The 14,760-nt window shown below is 40.6% G+C and overlaps 1 protein-coding gene across 1 annotated transcript in view; it reads left to right on the top strand.

Moving 5' to 3' along the window:
- The window catches only part of LOC109936403, a 151,664-nt gene extending 138,651 nt beyond the window's left edge, over nt 1-13,013 (top strand). Inside the window, exons 3-4 of the mRNA XM_048598434.1 lie at nt 11,710-11,771; nt 12,834-13,013. Of these exons, the coding sequence (XP_048454391.1) occupies nt 11,710-11,771; nt 12,834-13,013 (242 nt within the window). The remainder of the gene's footprint in view (nt 1-11,709; nt 11,772-12,833) is intronic.
- Nucleotides 13,014-14,760: the final 1,747 nt, after the last annotated feature.

Consider the following 14,760-nt stretch of genomic DNA (forward strand, 5'->3'; position numbering starts at 1 on the left):
ATGCTGCTTGGCCTGCTGTGTTCATCCAGCCCTGCACCTTGTTGTCTCCTTTGCTGGTAGAATTGAAACTGTTCAAAAACTCAAGTTTTCAAAAGTTCAGCTTTGGATGAGACAACACTTGAAAACACAAAGATAAAAAGTTGCCATAGACTTATCTGATGATAGAGCTGCTCTCTCATTTGACAGAGGGAGGGCTTGTGGTGGTTTAACCTGAGGTTCACCATGTCACAGGCAAGGGTAGAGGTTGTGAAGGAGACTCCTTCATGGTCAAGTCAGCTAGTTCAGGAATTTGAACCCACACTATTGGCATCAGTCTATGTTGCAAACCAGCTGTCCAGCCAAGGGGCTGAAATACCCCCTCCCTTCCTCCCCATTTAATGTAATTAGGGAGAGCATGTTCTGAGGCCAAAAATCTCTGTCAAAACAGTTTTGTTTCTGGACCTGTAGGTAATAAAAATCAAAATACCGAATCTGTAATTGCATTGTTTACTTTGTGGCTATTGCTGAATGGTCTCCATGACCGAAATAGTTTGCATTCAGAATCCTACTTAGGCCCTTCGGCCCAAACTGGTCCATGCTGACAATGGTGCCCACTCAGCTAGTTCCAATTGCCTGCATTTGGTCTATATCCCTCTAAACCTTTCTCATCCATGTACCTGTCCAAATGTTTTCTAAATGTTGCTATTGTACCTACCTCAACCACTTTCTCTGGCAGCCCATTCCACATATGCACCACTCTCTGCGTGAAGAAGTTGCCCTTCAGGTCCTTCTTAAATCTTTCCCCGCTCACCTTAAACCTGTTCCCTCTAGTTTTCAATTCCCCATCCCTGGGAAAAAGACTATATGCATTTATCCTGTCTATGTCCCTCATGACTTTACACACCTGAATAAAGTCACCTCATTCTCCTACATTCCAAGGAATAAAGTCCTATCCTGGCCAACTTCTCTCCATTACTCAGGCCTACTCGTCCTGGCAACATCCTCATAAATCTTCTTTGCAGTATACTTTCCAGTTTAACTATGTCTTTCCTATAACAGGGTGACCAAATCTGTACACAATACTCCAAGTGCAGCCTCACTAATGACTCATACAACTGTAACATAACGTCCCAACTCTTATACTTAGTGCCTCGACCGATGAAGGCCAGCATGCTAAATGCATTCTTCACCATCCTGTCCACTTGTGACACCACTTTCAACAAACTATGTACTTATACTCGCAGGTCTTCTGTTCCACAACACTCCTCAGGACCTTACCATTTACTGTATAAGTCCTGTCTTGATTTGACTTTCCAAAACGTAACACGTCACACTATCTGTAGTGAATTGCATTTGCTAATCCTCAGCCCACTTCTCCATCTGATCAAGATCTCTGTGTAATTTTTGATAATCTTTCTTGCTATAAACAATAACTCATAATTTTGTATCATCCACAAACTTACTACTCATGCCTTGTACATTCACATCCAGATCATTTATGTAAATAACAAATAACAAAGGTCCCAGCACTGACCCCTGTGGCACACCACTAGTCACAGGCCTCCAGTCGGAGAAATAACCTTTAACCATCACCCTCTGCTTCCTACCATCGAGCCAATTATGAATCCAATTAGCTGGCTCTGCCTGGATCCCATGCACCCCACCTTTCATGATGAGCCTGCTGTGCAGCACCTTGTCAAAAGCCTTACTAAAGTCCATATAGACAACATCTACTGCCCTACCCTCATCTATCCTCTTGGTTACTTTTTCGAGAAACTCCACAATATTTGTCAGAAATGACTTCCCATGCACAAATCCATGCTGACTATCCCTAATCAGACCTTGACTATCCAAATGTTGGTTGATCCTGTCCCTCAGTATCCTCTCCTACCACTGATGTCAGGCTCACTGGCTTGTAGTTCCCTGGCTTGCCTTTGCTACCTTTCTTAAACAATGGAACAGCATTAGCCACCCTCCAGTCTTCCAGGACTTCACCAGTGGCTAAAGATGAAGCAAAAATCTCTGCAAGGGCCTCTGCAATTTCTTCCCTAGCCACCCACAATGTCTGATGATGCGCTTGATCAGGCACAGGGGATTTATCCACCTTAATGTGATCTAAGGCTGCAAACACCTCCTCTTTGGTAATATGGATGTGGTCCAAAACATTCCAACTTGTTTCCCTTATTTCCTTAGCATTCATGATTCTGTCCTCAGTAAACACTGAGGAGAACTATTCATTAAAAATCTCCCCCATCTCCTGTGGCTTCACACATATACGGCCAGGTTGATCTTTAAGGGGACCTATTCTCTACCCAGCCACTGTTTTACTCTTAATATAGCTATAGAACCTCTTGGGATTATCTTTAACCTTATCTTCCAGATCCATCTCATACCCTCTTTTTACTCTTCTGATTTCCCTCTTAAGTGTGCTCCTAAACATTTTATCGTCATCCAGAGATTCAATTGAGCCCAATAGCTTAAACACAATGTATGCCATCTTCTTTTTCCTGACCAGAGCCTCAATATCCCTCATCAGCCATGGATCCCTAAACCTGCCAGCGTGTCCCTTCACCCTGACGGGACATTTGACAGTTGTTTCATTTCCTTTAAACAGACTCGCCCAATTGACCGCTGCTAGATCCTGCCTGATGGCCCCAAAATTGGCCCTGCTCCAGTTTAGCACCTTAATTTGTGGACCTGTCCTATATTTTTCCATAACAATGTTAAAACTAAGAGAGTTATGGTCACTGAACTCAAAGTGCTCTACAACTGTCACTTCGGTAACTTGCCCAACCTTGTTTCCTAGGAGGAGCTCCAGTGTTGTATTCTCCCGAGTAGGGCCCTCTACATATTGATTTAGGAGACTTTCTTGGACAAGATTCTGGGATACTTCCATTTAGTTCATTGTGATGAGAACTTTCGTTTTTAGTTATCTGTTGGTAAACTGCTCTTCTACACCCATGGTAGAATCTGTATTTCACTCTTTCCCCAACTGACTATTTTGATATTATGTAGATTATAAGGATCATGTTTGTGCAATATTAGCAGCCTCACTGTCTGTACTAGAGCTGTTTGGTGTACTTACAACATTATGCATTCTGAAATTTTGGTTTCTTAATTAAGTTTAGAAATGTCTCTGATCTATACATTACTTCTTCTGCCTAAAATTATTGCGTCTCAGAGTTTGGTGGTCTGTTTTTCTGAACTACTTCTTCTTTGTAAACCGGGATTACGAAAATGTCTAAGGTCAACTAAAGTAGATTATGTCTCTTGAGAGCAGACATCTGTTCTGTGTTACAATATAAGCAGTATAATCCCAGCACTAAATTTCTTTATTCCAACCCTGGCAATCTTGTATAAGAAATCTGTAATGTTTTGAGTTTGAACTGTAAGTTTGAACTGTTCAAGAGATTGAGGAAGAATGGAAGTGAGATGTTGTTGATCATGTGTGTTATACACGCTTGTAGTGGGATACATGAAATACTATGAGGGAGCTTTCCATTATGAGAAAATATTTTGTTGTTTTTCACAGTTCACTTTTTTCTTTGTTACTGTGAGAATTCCCTTCAGCATTACAAATCTTGTGCTATCGGCTAATAAACAAACCCAATTGTGTTATTTTTCCTGCAAATTAAATCTGTTCAAGATTGATTTCTTCTAATTCATCCTTCTGGATGGCATTGATATGACATTCTGCAAATTAGTTTCTCATTGCAGTTTTGACTAGCAAATGGAAGATGTCAGTTTTCGGTTTTATTTTTAAAGTTTTTTTTATGAGATTCTTCTGGCAGTGTAGTCTTGCTTGTGGTGGGAAAATCTGGCGTGAGAAAATGATGTGTATCTCCTTTCTGTTGGACATTCATTTCAGTTACATTCCTTGGGAAACGAATGGCTCTTTACATAAATGTACACTGTGTTCAGAACAAAATAAATGAATTTATAGCAGAAATAGAGATTAATCTATGTGATCTTATAGTCATTACGTTACGAGGGGATTGAAACTGAGAACTATCTATCCAGGGGCATGTGACTTTTGGAAAGTACAGGCAAGAAGGGAAGGATGGTGGTGTAACTTGTTACTATGATAATAGGAAATAATCTTGTGTTAGATGATGTAGAATCCAGATTAGTGGAGCTAGGACATACCAAGGGGAAGAAGACACTGGTGGGAGCAGGTTGCACATTAGAGAATAAATCCAGAGGTTATTGAGGACATGTAAAAAGGTAGTACATTATTCATGGGTAACGTTAATCTTCTGTAGACCTGGGAAAAACAAATTGGCAAAGATGTTGTGAATCCAATTAGGGCTCAGATATTTTGGACCTGGTAACATGTAATGAGGCAGGTTTAATGATTGATCTCAGAGTAAAAGATCCTCCAGGAAACAGTGACCATTACATTGTAGAATTTAACATTCAGTTTGAGAGTGAGAAATTTGGGTTAGAAATGACTATGTTCAACTTTTAAGGGTCATTGCAAGGGCGTGAGGGCAGGTTTGCCTGGTCTGAACTCGGAAAGGATATAAGCGGAAAAGACAGTTGACAAGCAATGGCAGACATTTAAGTAAATAGTTCATAACTTAGAGCAAAGAAATATCCTTGTGAGGAATTAAGGACTGTAGGATGGGGAGAAACTGACTATGGCTTACCAAGTTGGTTGAGGATAGTATCAAATTAAAAGAAATAATGCAATGTAGCAAGGTTTAGTGGCCAACCAGAGGATAGGGTAAGTTTTAAAAGCCAACAAAAGATGACGAAAAAAAGGAAGAAAGTAAAATATGAAGGCAAGCTATTAAATAATATAAAAGTGAACAGAGTTTCTTCAAATGTATAAAAAGGAAGAAAGATGCCAAAGCGAGCATAGGCCTCTTAAAGTACAAGGCCAGGGAAATGATAATGAAGACCCAGGAAATGAAGGAGGATTAAATAATTGTTTGCATTAGTCTTCACAGTAGAACTCCAAAAATATTAAATAATCGAGGGCCTTGAGCAGGGGTGGGTTTTTGGGGGGAGTGTTGATAGAGGAGGAAATAAACATGAACTACTGCTACAGAAAAAGTATGACAGAAACTAATGGGGCCAAAGGCGAATATGTCTCCTGGATCTGATGGATTGAATCCTAGGACTTTAAAGAAAGTCGTGACAGAGATGGTGGATGCACTGTTTGTAATCTTCCAAGAATGTTAGATTCTGGAAAATCCCAGAGGATAAAAAAAAAACTGGCATTGTGACATGCTTATAAAAAAGGAGGTTGACAAAACAGCTTTACTTTATTAAGTCAGAAATTATGCCATTTTCTCAATTTCCAGCTTCTTGGTCCCAGTTGTCTCCCTTCACCAAGGACATTCAATCGCTCTGCATCTCCCTCCCATCAGGATGGTCTGAGGGCTCTCCATTTCTTCCTTGAGAGTGGGCCTGATCAGTTCCCCTGCATTACTGTCCTCTTTTTCCAAGCTAAGTTTGCTCCTACACTGTGCAATTTCTGCTTTAACTTATTCACTTTCTTCAAGTAAAAGGTATGGCTATGGGTAACCACATGGGTGTGCCTATTGCTTAGTGAGGTATATGGATCATTCCCTCTTATAGTCCTACTCGAGGTCCCCTCCCACAACTCTGCTATGTCAATGGCTGCACTACTGCTGCTTCCTGCTCTCATCCACAATAAGCAACATTAATCAATTTTGTTTCCAATTTCTAGCCTCTCACCTTCACTCAGTCCACCTCTGACTCTTACCTTGCCTTCTTTTATTTTTAACTTCCATTTCTGCGGATAGGATATCATAGATTTTTCAAACCCACTGATTTTCAGTGACTACACTTACTCACACCTTGCTTCCTGTAAGGACTCCATTCCATTCTCCTTGTCTCTCCGTCTGTGTTGCATCAGTTCTGATAATGCCACATTTCATAGAGAGTTTCTGACATGTCTTCCTTTTCCTCAATTGATGATTCACTCCACTGTAGCTGACAGCGTCCTCAACCATAGCAGGCACATTTCCCAAACTTCTGCCCTTACCATCCCTCCCAGAACAATGATTGGATTCCCCTTGCCCTCACTTGCCACGTCATAAGCCTCAACATTCCAATGATTATCTTCCCCCATTTGTGCACCTCAAACAGGATGCTACCTTTAAACACATGTTCATGTCCTTTCCCACACTCTGTTAGCATTCTGTAGGAACCATTCCCTCTGTGCCACCTTGGACCTCTCCTCCCTCACTTACAATGCCACTTCACTCCTCTATGGCACCTTCCTATGTAATCAAAGAATGTGTAACACTTGTCCCTTTGCTGTTTCCCTCCTAGCTGTCCAAGGTTCCATAAACAACTAACAAAAAACGAAGAACTGCAGATACTGGACATCTGAAAAGAAAGTGAGGGTTGATTAAATGGCAGTGCAAGAGATTTGAAGCATCTGCACCATTTGGGAAATTTGTTATGGCTCACTGAGGTAAAACACTGGAAAACAAGCCCCGTTATTCCTGGAGTCATCACAAAAATTAAACTTTTTAAAAGAAATACACACAATCCCCAAACAACCAGATTTCAGATCTAAGTTGATGGAAAGCTTGGACAAGGTACTGAACGAAGAATGATTATTTATCATTAGATTCTAGCTGAAGGCAACAATTAAATGAAGTTAAATAATTCTACAAATTAAAACTCTCAACTTCCCTGAAACTCTCCTTTACAAATACACAGAATGGCAAACATAAACGGAGAAAAAAACTGGGCAGAAGGAAAATAAGGAAAACAGTTCCATACTCTTAGTTCACAAGATCTCACTGATCCAAAGATTTCTCCTTGATCTTCCTTTGCTGAATGTTCAGTGGTTTGAGGAGACACAATGCAGTTGGTTCACTTACAAAAGATCTTTGATTTATCCATTTCAAAGTCACAACTTGCATCATCTGCTGAAGAAATAATAAGCTGGTTTTCTTAAGTTTTCAACTGGCTACTGCAAAGAAATGATAAAGATAAAGGCTCCTGTAGATCTGGTTTTTCTCTATGTCTGACTAGCTTCTCATTACCTTGCTTACAGCCCAAGTTGCTCAGTTATCTAGCCACCGAAAAAAAGAAATAGGTGCAAGCATGTTCAAAAATATATACTTATGGCTGCAAGAGTTATATGGGGTACTTGCACCAGTATTGAGCTGAGAGTGGGCAGGTTCCATTGAGAAAAGACTGTACTTAAACTGAATTATGACCAGTATCTTGGTAAATTGAATAAGCACTGTGATGCATAGGACTTTATGCAAATAAGCGGAGTGAGGTTTCAAGTAAGGCTGAATTTATAAATCTGAAGAGAAAAGTGAAGTCTGAAGAACAGTGTAATGATTTGGGTAAAATTAACTATGTTGTGTTAAGCAGGATTATACAGTTTGATTGTGATGATAGGGTATTTATGACTAAGGCTGTATCAGTGTAGAATTATAAAAATTAAATATGTAATATCTAAATTTTCCAAGAAATTATTGTAAAAAAATAAATTAATTGTGCAAATAGGTTTGATCTAGTAGCCATTACTGAGATGTAGTTATAGGTTTTCCAGGTACAAAGCATAGCTTGATCTCTTCCAGTCTGAACCACGCAGATTGTCACCTGAAACATTCACTGTCTTCAGTTTCAGCACATTGTGGTTGGAGAGTGCACCATGTGCAGGATGCAACAACTTGTTGATTGTCCTTCATAGCACCTTGCAAACTTTTGGGGGAGGCGATAACCTAATGGTTTTATCACTGGACTGTTAAACCAGAGACCCAGATAATGTTCTAGGGACCCTGGTCCAAATCCCGCCACGGCAGATGGTAGAATTTGAATTCAATAAATATCTGGAATTAAGAATCTAATGATGACCGTGAATCCATTGTTGATTGTAGGAAAAACCCATCTTGTTCACTAAACTGCCATCCTGCAGCAGTTAGAGAAAGTAGAGCGTCATCATATGCTCAAGTGCCATTGAGGTTGGGCAATAAATGCTGACTTTGTCAGTGAAGCCCACATTTATAAATAAATATTAAAAGCAGTTGACTAAAACATTCAAGATACTTGGTTTGACTTTCAGAAAAAGAGGCAAAATGGGAATTTTTGAGTATCTCTTCTAAGAATGAAACAGAGGCAACAAGCTATCTTTGCCTAGAAAGTTAAATGGTAGAATCAGTTCATTTTAGGCCCTTAACAGCAGTCGTAGTGCTAAACGAGTACAAATCAGGAAATTACAGGTGCTTGTCACAATAATCATAGAGCCCTTTAATCTTTGTATAGACTGACCAAATTAAACTAAGACAATTCCTTCACAGAATATACTTGAGTTCATTTTATATCACAATACAGTTAGTTCTGCTATAATGCAATAGTTGCGTTCCTGAGCTACATTGTGTTATAGAAAATTGCGCTATAGAAATAACAGGGCCTGTGGGAAAAGTGGAGTGATGGGCAGACCACCAAAAAAAATCACTTAAAAATCACTCAAAAGCCTAACACACAGGATAGCACAATTTGAATGAATATTTAATTCATATCTAATAATAAAATGAAAGTAAATTTAACACTTTACCTTGAAATAGTGTCAAGATAACTTGATGGGGGGAGGAGGTTGCACTGTACCTCTCACAGAAAGCATTTCATGACAAAGCCCATGAAATGATCATGTGATGTTGATGCTGCTCCTCTGTGCGCCAATGGAATCACGTAATAGCCAACACAAGATCGTGCTGCAGAAATAGTGTTCCCCTATTCGTTAATTGTGTTAGAACATAGAACATAGAACATTACAGCGCAGTACAGGCCCTTCGGCCTTCGATGTTGCGCCGACCTGTGAAACCAATCTGAAGCCCATCTAACCTAAACTATTCCATTATCATCCATATGTTTATCCAATGACCATTTAAATGCCCTTAAAGTGGGCGAGAATACTATTTTTGCAGGCAGGGCATTCCACGCCCTTACTACTCTCTGAGTAAAGAACCTACCTCTGACATCTGTCCTATATCTATCACTCCTCAATTTAAAGCTATGTCCCCTCAATTCATGAGCCAATTCGTGTTGACGGAACATGCGTTATAGCAGAACCAACTGTATCTCAAGGCACCAACAGAGATTATTTTAGGACTAGTATAAATACAGAATGTTGCAAATATGTAATATATTGTAGGTCAGGTAGCATCTGTGGATAGAAAAACAATTAATGTTTCAGGACAAATAACTTCTATCAGAACTGAAAGAAGTTAGAGATGCAATAAATTGAAAGCTAAAAGTGATGCAGAAATGTTTTGTGCTTTGTCCAATGAATAGAGAGGAGGTATAAGGGCAGGTATTACAGATCTTGCACTTGCATGATATGATGCTGTGGGAGTGGGAGGCAATGATTGAGGAGGGGACTATATATCATGGAAGGGACAAAAATGGAGGGAAGGAGTAAGGAAAATGTTTGGCAGTATCACACTCCAGCTGAGGAAATAGAGGGTAATCCATCGAATATTGAGGCTGGTGAAGTGGAAGGTGAGAACATCGGTAATCCTTTTGTAGATCTGAAAGGGAAAGGACTGAAGGAGAAGGGCGGGACAAAGGGCAGACACAGTTGATGGACATCAGTTGAAGGTAAAGGAGATATATTAGAAGTACTGGTATTAAAATTTGCAGCAGACTCAGAAACCAGGAGATTGAACTGACATTTTTATCAGTAAGCAAGTTGGGAGAAACTTTATTTGAGATTTCTGTCAGATCAGTTGACGTTTAGTGAATATTGCCTGGTAGCCTATAGCAAGAAATAGATACAGATCAGTTGAGGATTTTTAGATTTAGCCTTGTCTAATGAAGCAAGGTTAATGAGTGAACTGGCAGTAAATGATTCTTGTCGTAATAGTAGAATTTCAGATGAAGTTTGAAAGTGATGTGGTTACATCAGACACTAGCACCCTAATGTCCATTATATAGTTACTGTTTGACAGCAGCTTTCACAGTGTCTACCTGTGATTCTGGACCTTTAAACTTCAGACTGCTGTGAAAAGGGAATACGGTTTGCCTTCCCCTCACGGCCCTGAAAGAGGAGAGAACAGTCAGAATGGAAGTACAGCTTTGTATTTTTGAAGGAGCTTAATCAAAATCTTCTTTCAGAAATGCAGAGCTCCCCCCTTTAAGAACAGAAAAGGGGAGTGAGACTAACAGTCCTCAAAAAATCTGATCCAAAATTAGATTAAAAGAAGAGATTTACAATGCTATTGAAAAGAGTAACAAGCTGAAGATTGACTGGTTTTTAAAATTAGAAAATGTTGACCAAGAAATCTATTGAGGGAGAAAATAGAATAAGAATAAACTAGTTAGAAATATGAAAACAGATTTTTAAATATTTCACAGACAAATAAAAATGAAATTAACAGAAATAAACATAGAACATAGAACATAGAACAGTACAGCACAGTACAGGCCTTTTGGCCCACAATGTTGTGCCAACCTGTTATCCTACTAAGATCAATCTACCCTGCATACCCTACATTTTACTATCCTCCATGTACCTATCCAAAAGTCATTTAAAAGTCTCTAAAGTATCTGACTCCACTACCACTGCTGGCAACACATTCCACAAGCCCACCACTCTGTGTGTGAAGAACCTACCTCTGACATATCCCCTATATCTTCCTCCATTCACCTTAAAATTATGCTCCTTGTAATAGTCATTTCCACCCTGGGAAAAAGTCTCTGACTATCCACTCTATCTATGCTTCTCATCATCTTGTACGCCTCAATCAAGTCACCTCTCATCCTTCTTCGCTCCAATGAAAAAAGCCCTAGCTACCTCAACCTTTCATCATAAGACCTGCCCTCCAGTCCAGGCAGCGTCTTGGTAAATCTCCTCTGCACCCTCTCGAAAGCTTCCACATCTTTCCTGTAATGAGGTGACCAGAACTGAACATAATGTCTTATGAGGAAAGGTTGAGGTAGCTAGGGCTTTTTTTCATTGGAGCGAAGAATGTTCAGTTCTGAGGAAGGGTCACTGGACCCGAAATGTTAACTCTGTTTTTTCCTTAACAGATGCTGCCAGACCTGCTGAGCTTTTCCAGCAACTTTGTTTTTGTTCCTGAAATAAACGTGGGTTGCCTAAGAGACAAAGACAGGAGAAATTACAGTGGAGACTGAAGAAACCCAGAGGCGTTATACAGCACAAAAACTGAAGTTGCGGGAAAAGCTCAGCAGGGCTGGCACCATCTGTGAAGAGAAATCAAAGTTAATGTTTCAAGTTCAGTGACCCTTCGTCGGGATTTCCGTTCCAATCTTTTTTCTTGTCCATCAAAATTAATTTCACTGTCGCTCCTGGTGTTTGACCAGGCATTTGCTAAAACCCCATTTCCACAACGACATCACATTCAGATAGTTGTCTGTCCAACTGTTTTTTTCTCTCTTTGGGCTCTATCCCCACCTATTATTTACTCCTTACCCCCTCCCTAAACCCTATCTTCTGCGTAAAAACCCACATTTTCCTTGCAGCCATCAGTCTGAGAGTCACTGGAATCGAAATGTTAACTTTGATTTCTCTTCAAATGCTGCCAGACCTGTTGTGCTTTTCCAGCAATCTCTGTTTTTGTTGCCCATGTAATATTAGGCCATTTACAAATACCATAGCACTAATTTTAAGCACATCTTTAAAATAATTCATTGCAGTCATGAATTGTGGATTGAAAGTTATGAGAGATATGACTTTCTTTACTTAATATGTAACACCTTTTTTTCCAGCTCAGTCCTTCAAAGAATTTGCACAACTTCTTCATACTGTTGAAGAAGAGCGAAGACGATTGGTAAGAAAAATCTTTTCTTTTCATATTAATTCATGGGATGGAGGCATCGCTGGATAGGGCAACATTTATTGAATATCCCTGCTTGTCCTTAAAAAATTAACAATTAGCTGCCTTTTTGAACCATCCATTTTGAGCAGTCCATTTGTCAGAAGTACACCCACAATGCTGTGAAAGTCTGTATTCTTTGAAAAAGGTAAATCGATAGCATATCAAAGAGTGGCATTGGGTTGGGTAGCTCATGTTGAGAAAAGCACAGGCATGAAATTGATGGAGTGAATGGCTATTTATATATTTCGACACTATTATTCTGTGCCATTATTATTCTGTTAAAATTCATAGTTATTAAAATGTTGGCCAAACAGATAGAAAGATGTTTGAGGGCAGAGAGTACACAAAGTGTAAAAGAGAGTTTCTCAGATCGGGAAACTTCCACATTGAGAATAACTCCACAGAGGCCAGTATCCCATCACCAAGTCACCCTTTATTTACTCATGAACAATCCTTGACACTGATCCACCTCCCTCAGAGTCAGCTCTCAGAGTGAACAGGATGTCTGACACTCCTGTTTATATCTGTCAGCCAAGGCTCCCTGATTGGACTAGGTTAACAGCCCCAATCAAGGGACTCATATTCTATGACATCCACCTGACTGACTTCAAGACTGTCACTACAGGGAACATGCGTGTTCCACAAGAGTTTGTTCTTGGGCCAGTGTTAATTGCTAGATCCATACATGACTGCACCTGATGGTATAGGTTTTGTCTGTTGTTGATTTGCTCGCTGAACTGGTTGGTCACCATGCTAGGTAACCTCATCAGGGTGGCCTTAGATGAAGCTTCATTGGAGACTGCACTGACGACATTACCTAGCATGGTGACAAAACATCTGTACGAAAACCAGCCAGCTCAGCGAGCAAGTCCACAACCTCATCCACAACCTGAGCTACAAACCTTCACAAGGTTCTATCCATATTTACTATGAAACAAACTGTTAGCTTTGAGATAGCTGTTTCCCAGAAGTTCAGGGAAATTCTACTCAGTGCACTTTTTGAAATATTTACAGAAAACAGCAACCCATTCAGTGACTTTCAAACAACCACCAGGCTTGAAGCGGCAGAGATCCACTGGGACACTGGACTCACTCCATTTCAGTTCTGGATCTGGTCCACGTCAGGCAATAGTCACGCAAGTGCCTTTAGTTGGAAGACTGGCTATTGGACGGATTCCAGTCCTACCCAGCTGAAGCACCTGTGATTGACACCATACTGATGCCCCAAGTCAATAGTTCAGCTCAGTGTCACTGATACACTCATGAGTGAGATCCTAATGAGGTCCAGACAGACAGAGCCAAGTGTGATTTTACCTGTGCCGCGTATGTCAAAAGTGGTCTTCAGATAGCTTCAGCTCATTGACATGCACATTCCACCATACACCAACCCCAACACTGGCTCATGTTACAGTCCAACAAGATATGTAAACCATTTAGGTGTTGGAAGACAATCAGGGAGGAGAATGGAGTCCTCTTTTAGCTGCTTCAAGATAAGGAGAGAGAGGTAGAATAACTCATTCTTCTCAACAGTCTCATGGCTATAAGGTCACTACTCAACCTCTTATGCTCCAGTCCCAGCCCATCCAGCCCATTTTTATAGCATTCTGATAAATCTTTACTGAACCCTGTCCAGTTTAATAATATCCTTCCTATAGTAGGATGACCAGAACTGCACACAGTCCTCCTGAAGAGGCCTCACCAATGTCCTATACAACCACAACATGATGCCCCAATTCCTATGCACAATGATCTGAGCAATGAAGACATGCGTGCCGATGCCGCCTTCAGCACCCTGTCCACCTGTGATGTCACTTTCAAGGAATAATGACCCTGCACCCCTAGGTCTCTCTGTTTGACACTCCCCACACTGTGTAAGTCTAAAACTATGGTTTGTATTACTAAAATGCAACACTGCACAAGTACCCAAATTAAACTCCATCTGCCACTCCTCAGCCCATTGACCAAATTGATCAAGATGTCTGTAATCTTACATAACCTTCTTCTCCATCCATCATACCACCAATTTTGGTGTCATCTGCAAACTTACTAACCATGCCTCCTATTTCTCATCAAAATTGTTCATGTAAGTGACAAACAAAAGTTGACCCAGTACTGATCCCTGCAGAACACTGCTGGTCACAGACCTCCAGTCAGAAGAACAATACCCCACCACCATCCTCTGTCTCCTACCGTCAAGCCAAATTTGTATCCAGTTGGCAAGCTCACCCTGAACTGTATGTGATCTAACTTTACTAATTAGTCTACCATGCAGAACATTGACGTAGGCTTTACTAAAGTTCATGTAAGCAAAGTCTACCGTTCTGCCCTCATCAATCTTTATGGCTACTTCCTTACGGCACGGTGGCTCAGTGGTTAACACTGCTGCCTTACAGCACCAGGAACCTGGGTTCAATTCTACCCTCGGGCAACTGTCAGTGTGGAGTTTGCACGTTCTCCCCATGTCTGTGTGGGTTTCTTCCAGGTGCTCCAGTTTCCTCCCACAGTCTAAAGATGTGCAGGCTGGGTGGATTGGCCATGCTAAATTACCCATAGTGTTCAGGGATGCATAGATTAGGTGAGTTATAGGGGAATGTGTCTGGGTGGGATGCTCTGAGAGTCAGTGTGGACTTGTTGGGTCAAAGGGCCTGTTTCCACACTGTACGGATTCTGTTATATAAAAAAACTCAATCAAGTTTATGAGACATGATTTGCCTCACACAAAACTATGCTGAATATGCCTAATCAGTCCTTGCCTCTCCAAATGCATGTAAATCCTATCTTTCAGAATCACCTCCAACAACTTACCCATCACCGAGGATAGGCTCACAGGTCTATAGTCCCCAGGTTTCTCCTTACAGCCTTTTTAAATAAAGTCACAACTGTAGCCACCGTCCAGTCCTCCAGCACCTCGCCCGTGGTAATTGATGATACAAATATTTCC

The sequence above is a fragment of the Rhincodon typus genome, chromosome 6 (assembly GCF_021869965.1).
Source record: "Rhincodon typus isolate 14 chromosome 6, sRhiTyp1.1, whole genome shotgun sequence".
NCBI lineage: Eukaryota > Metazoa > Chordata > Chondrichthyes > Orectolobiformes > Rhincodontidae > Rhincodon > Rhincodon typus.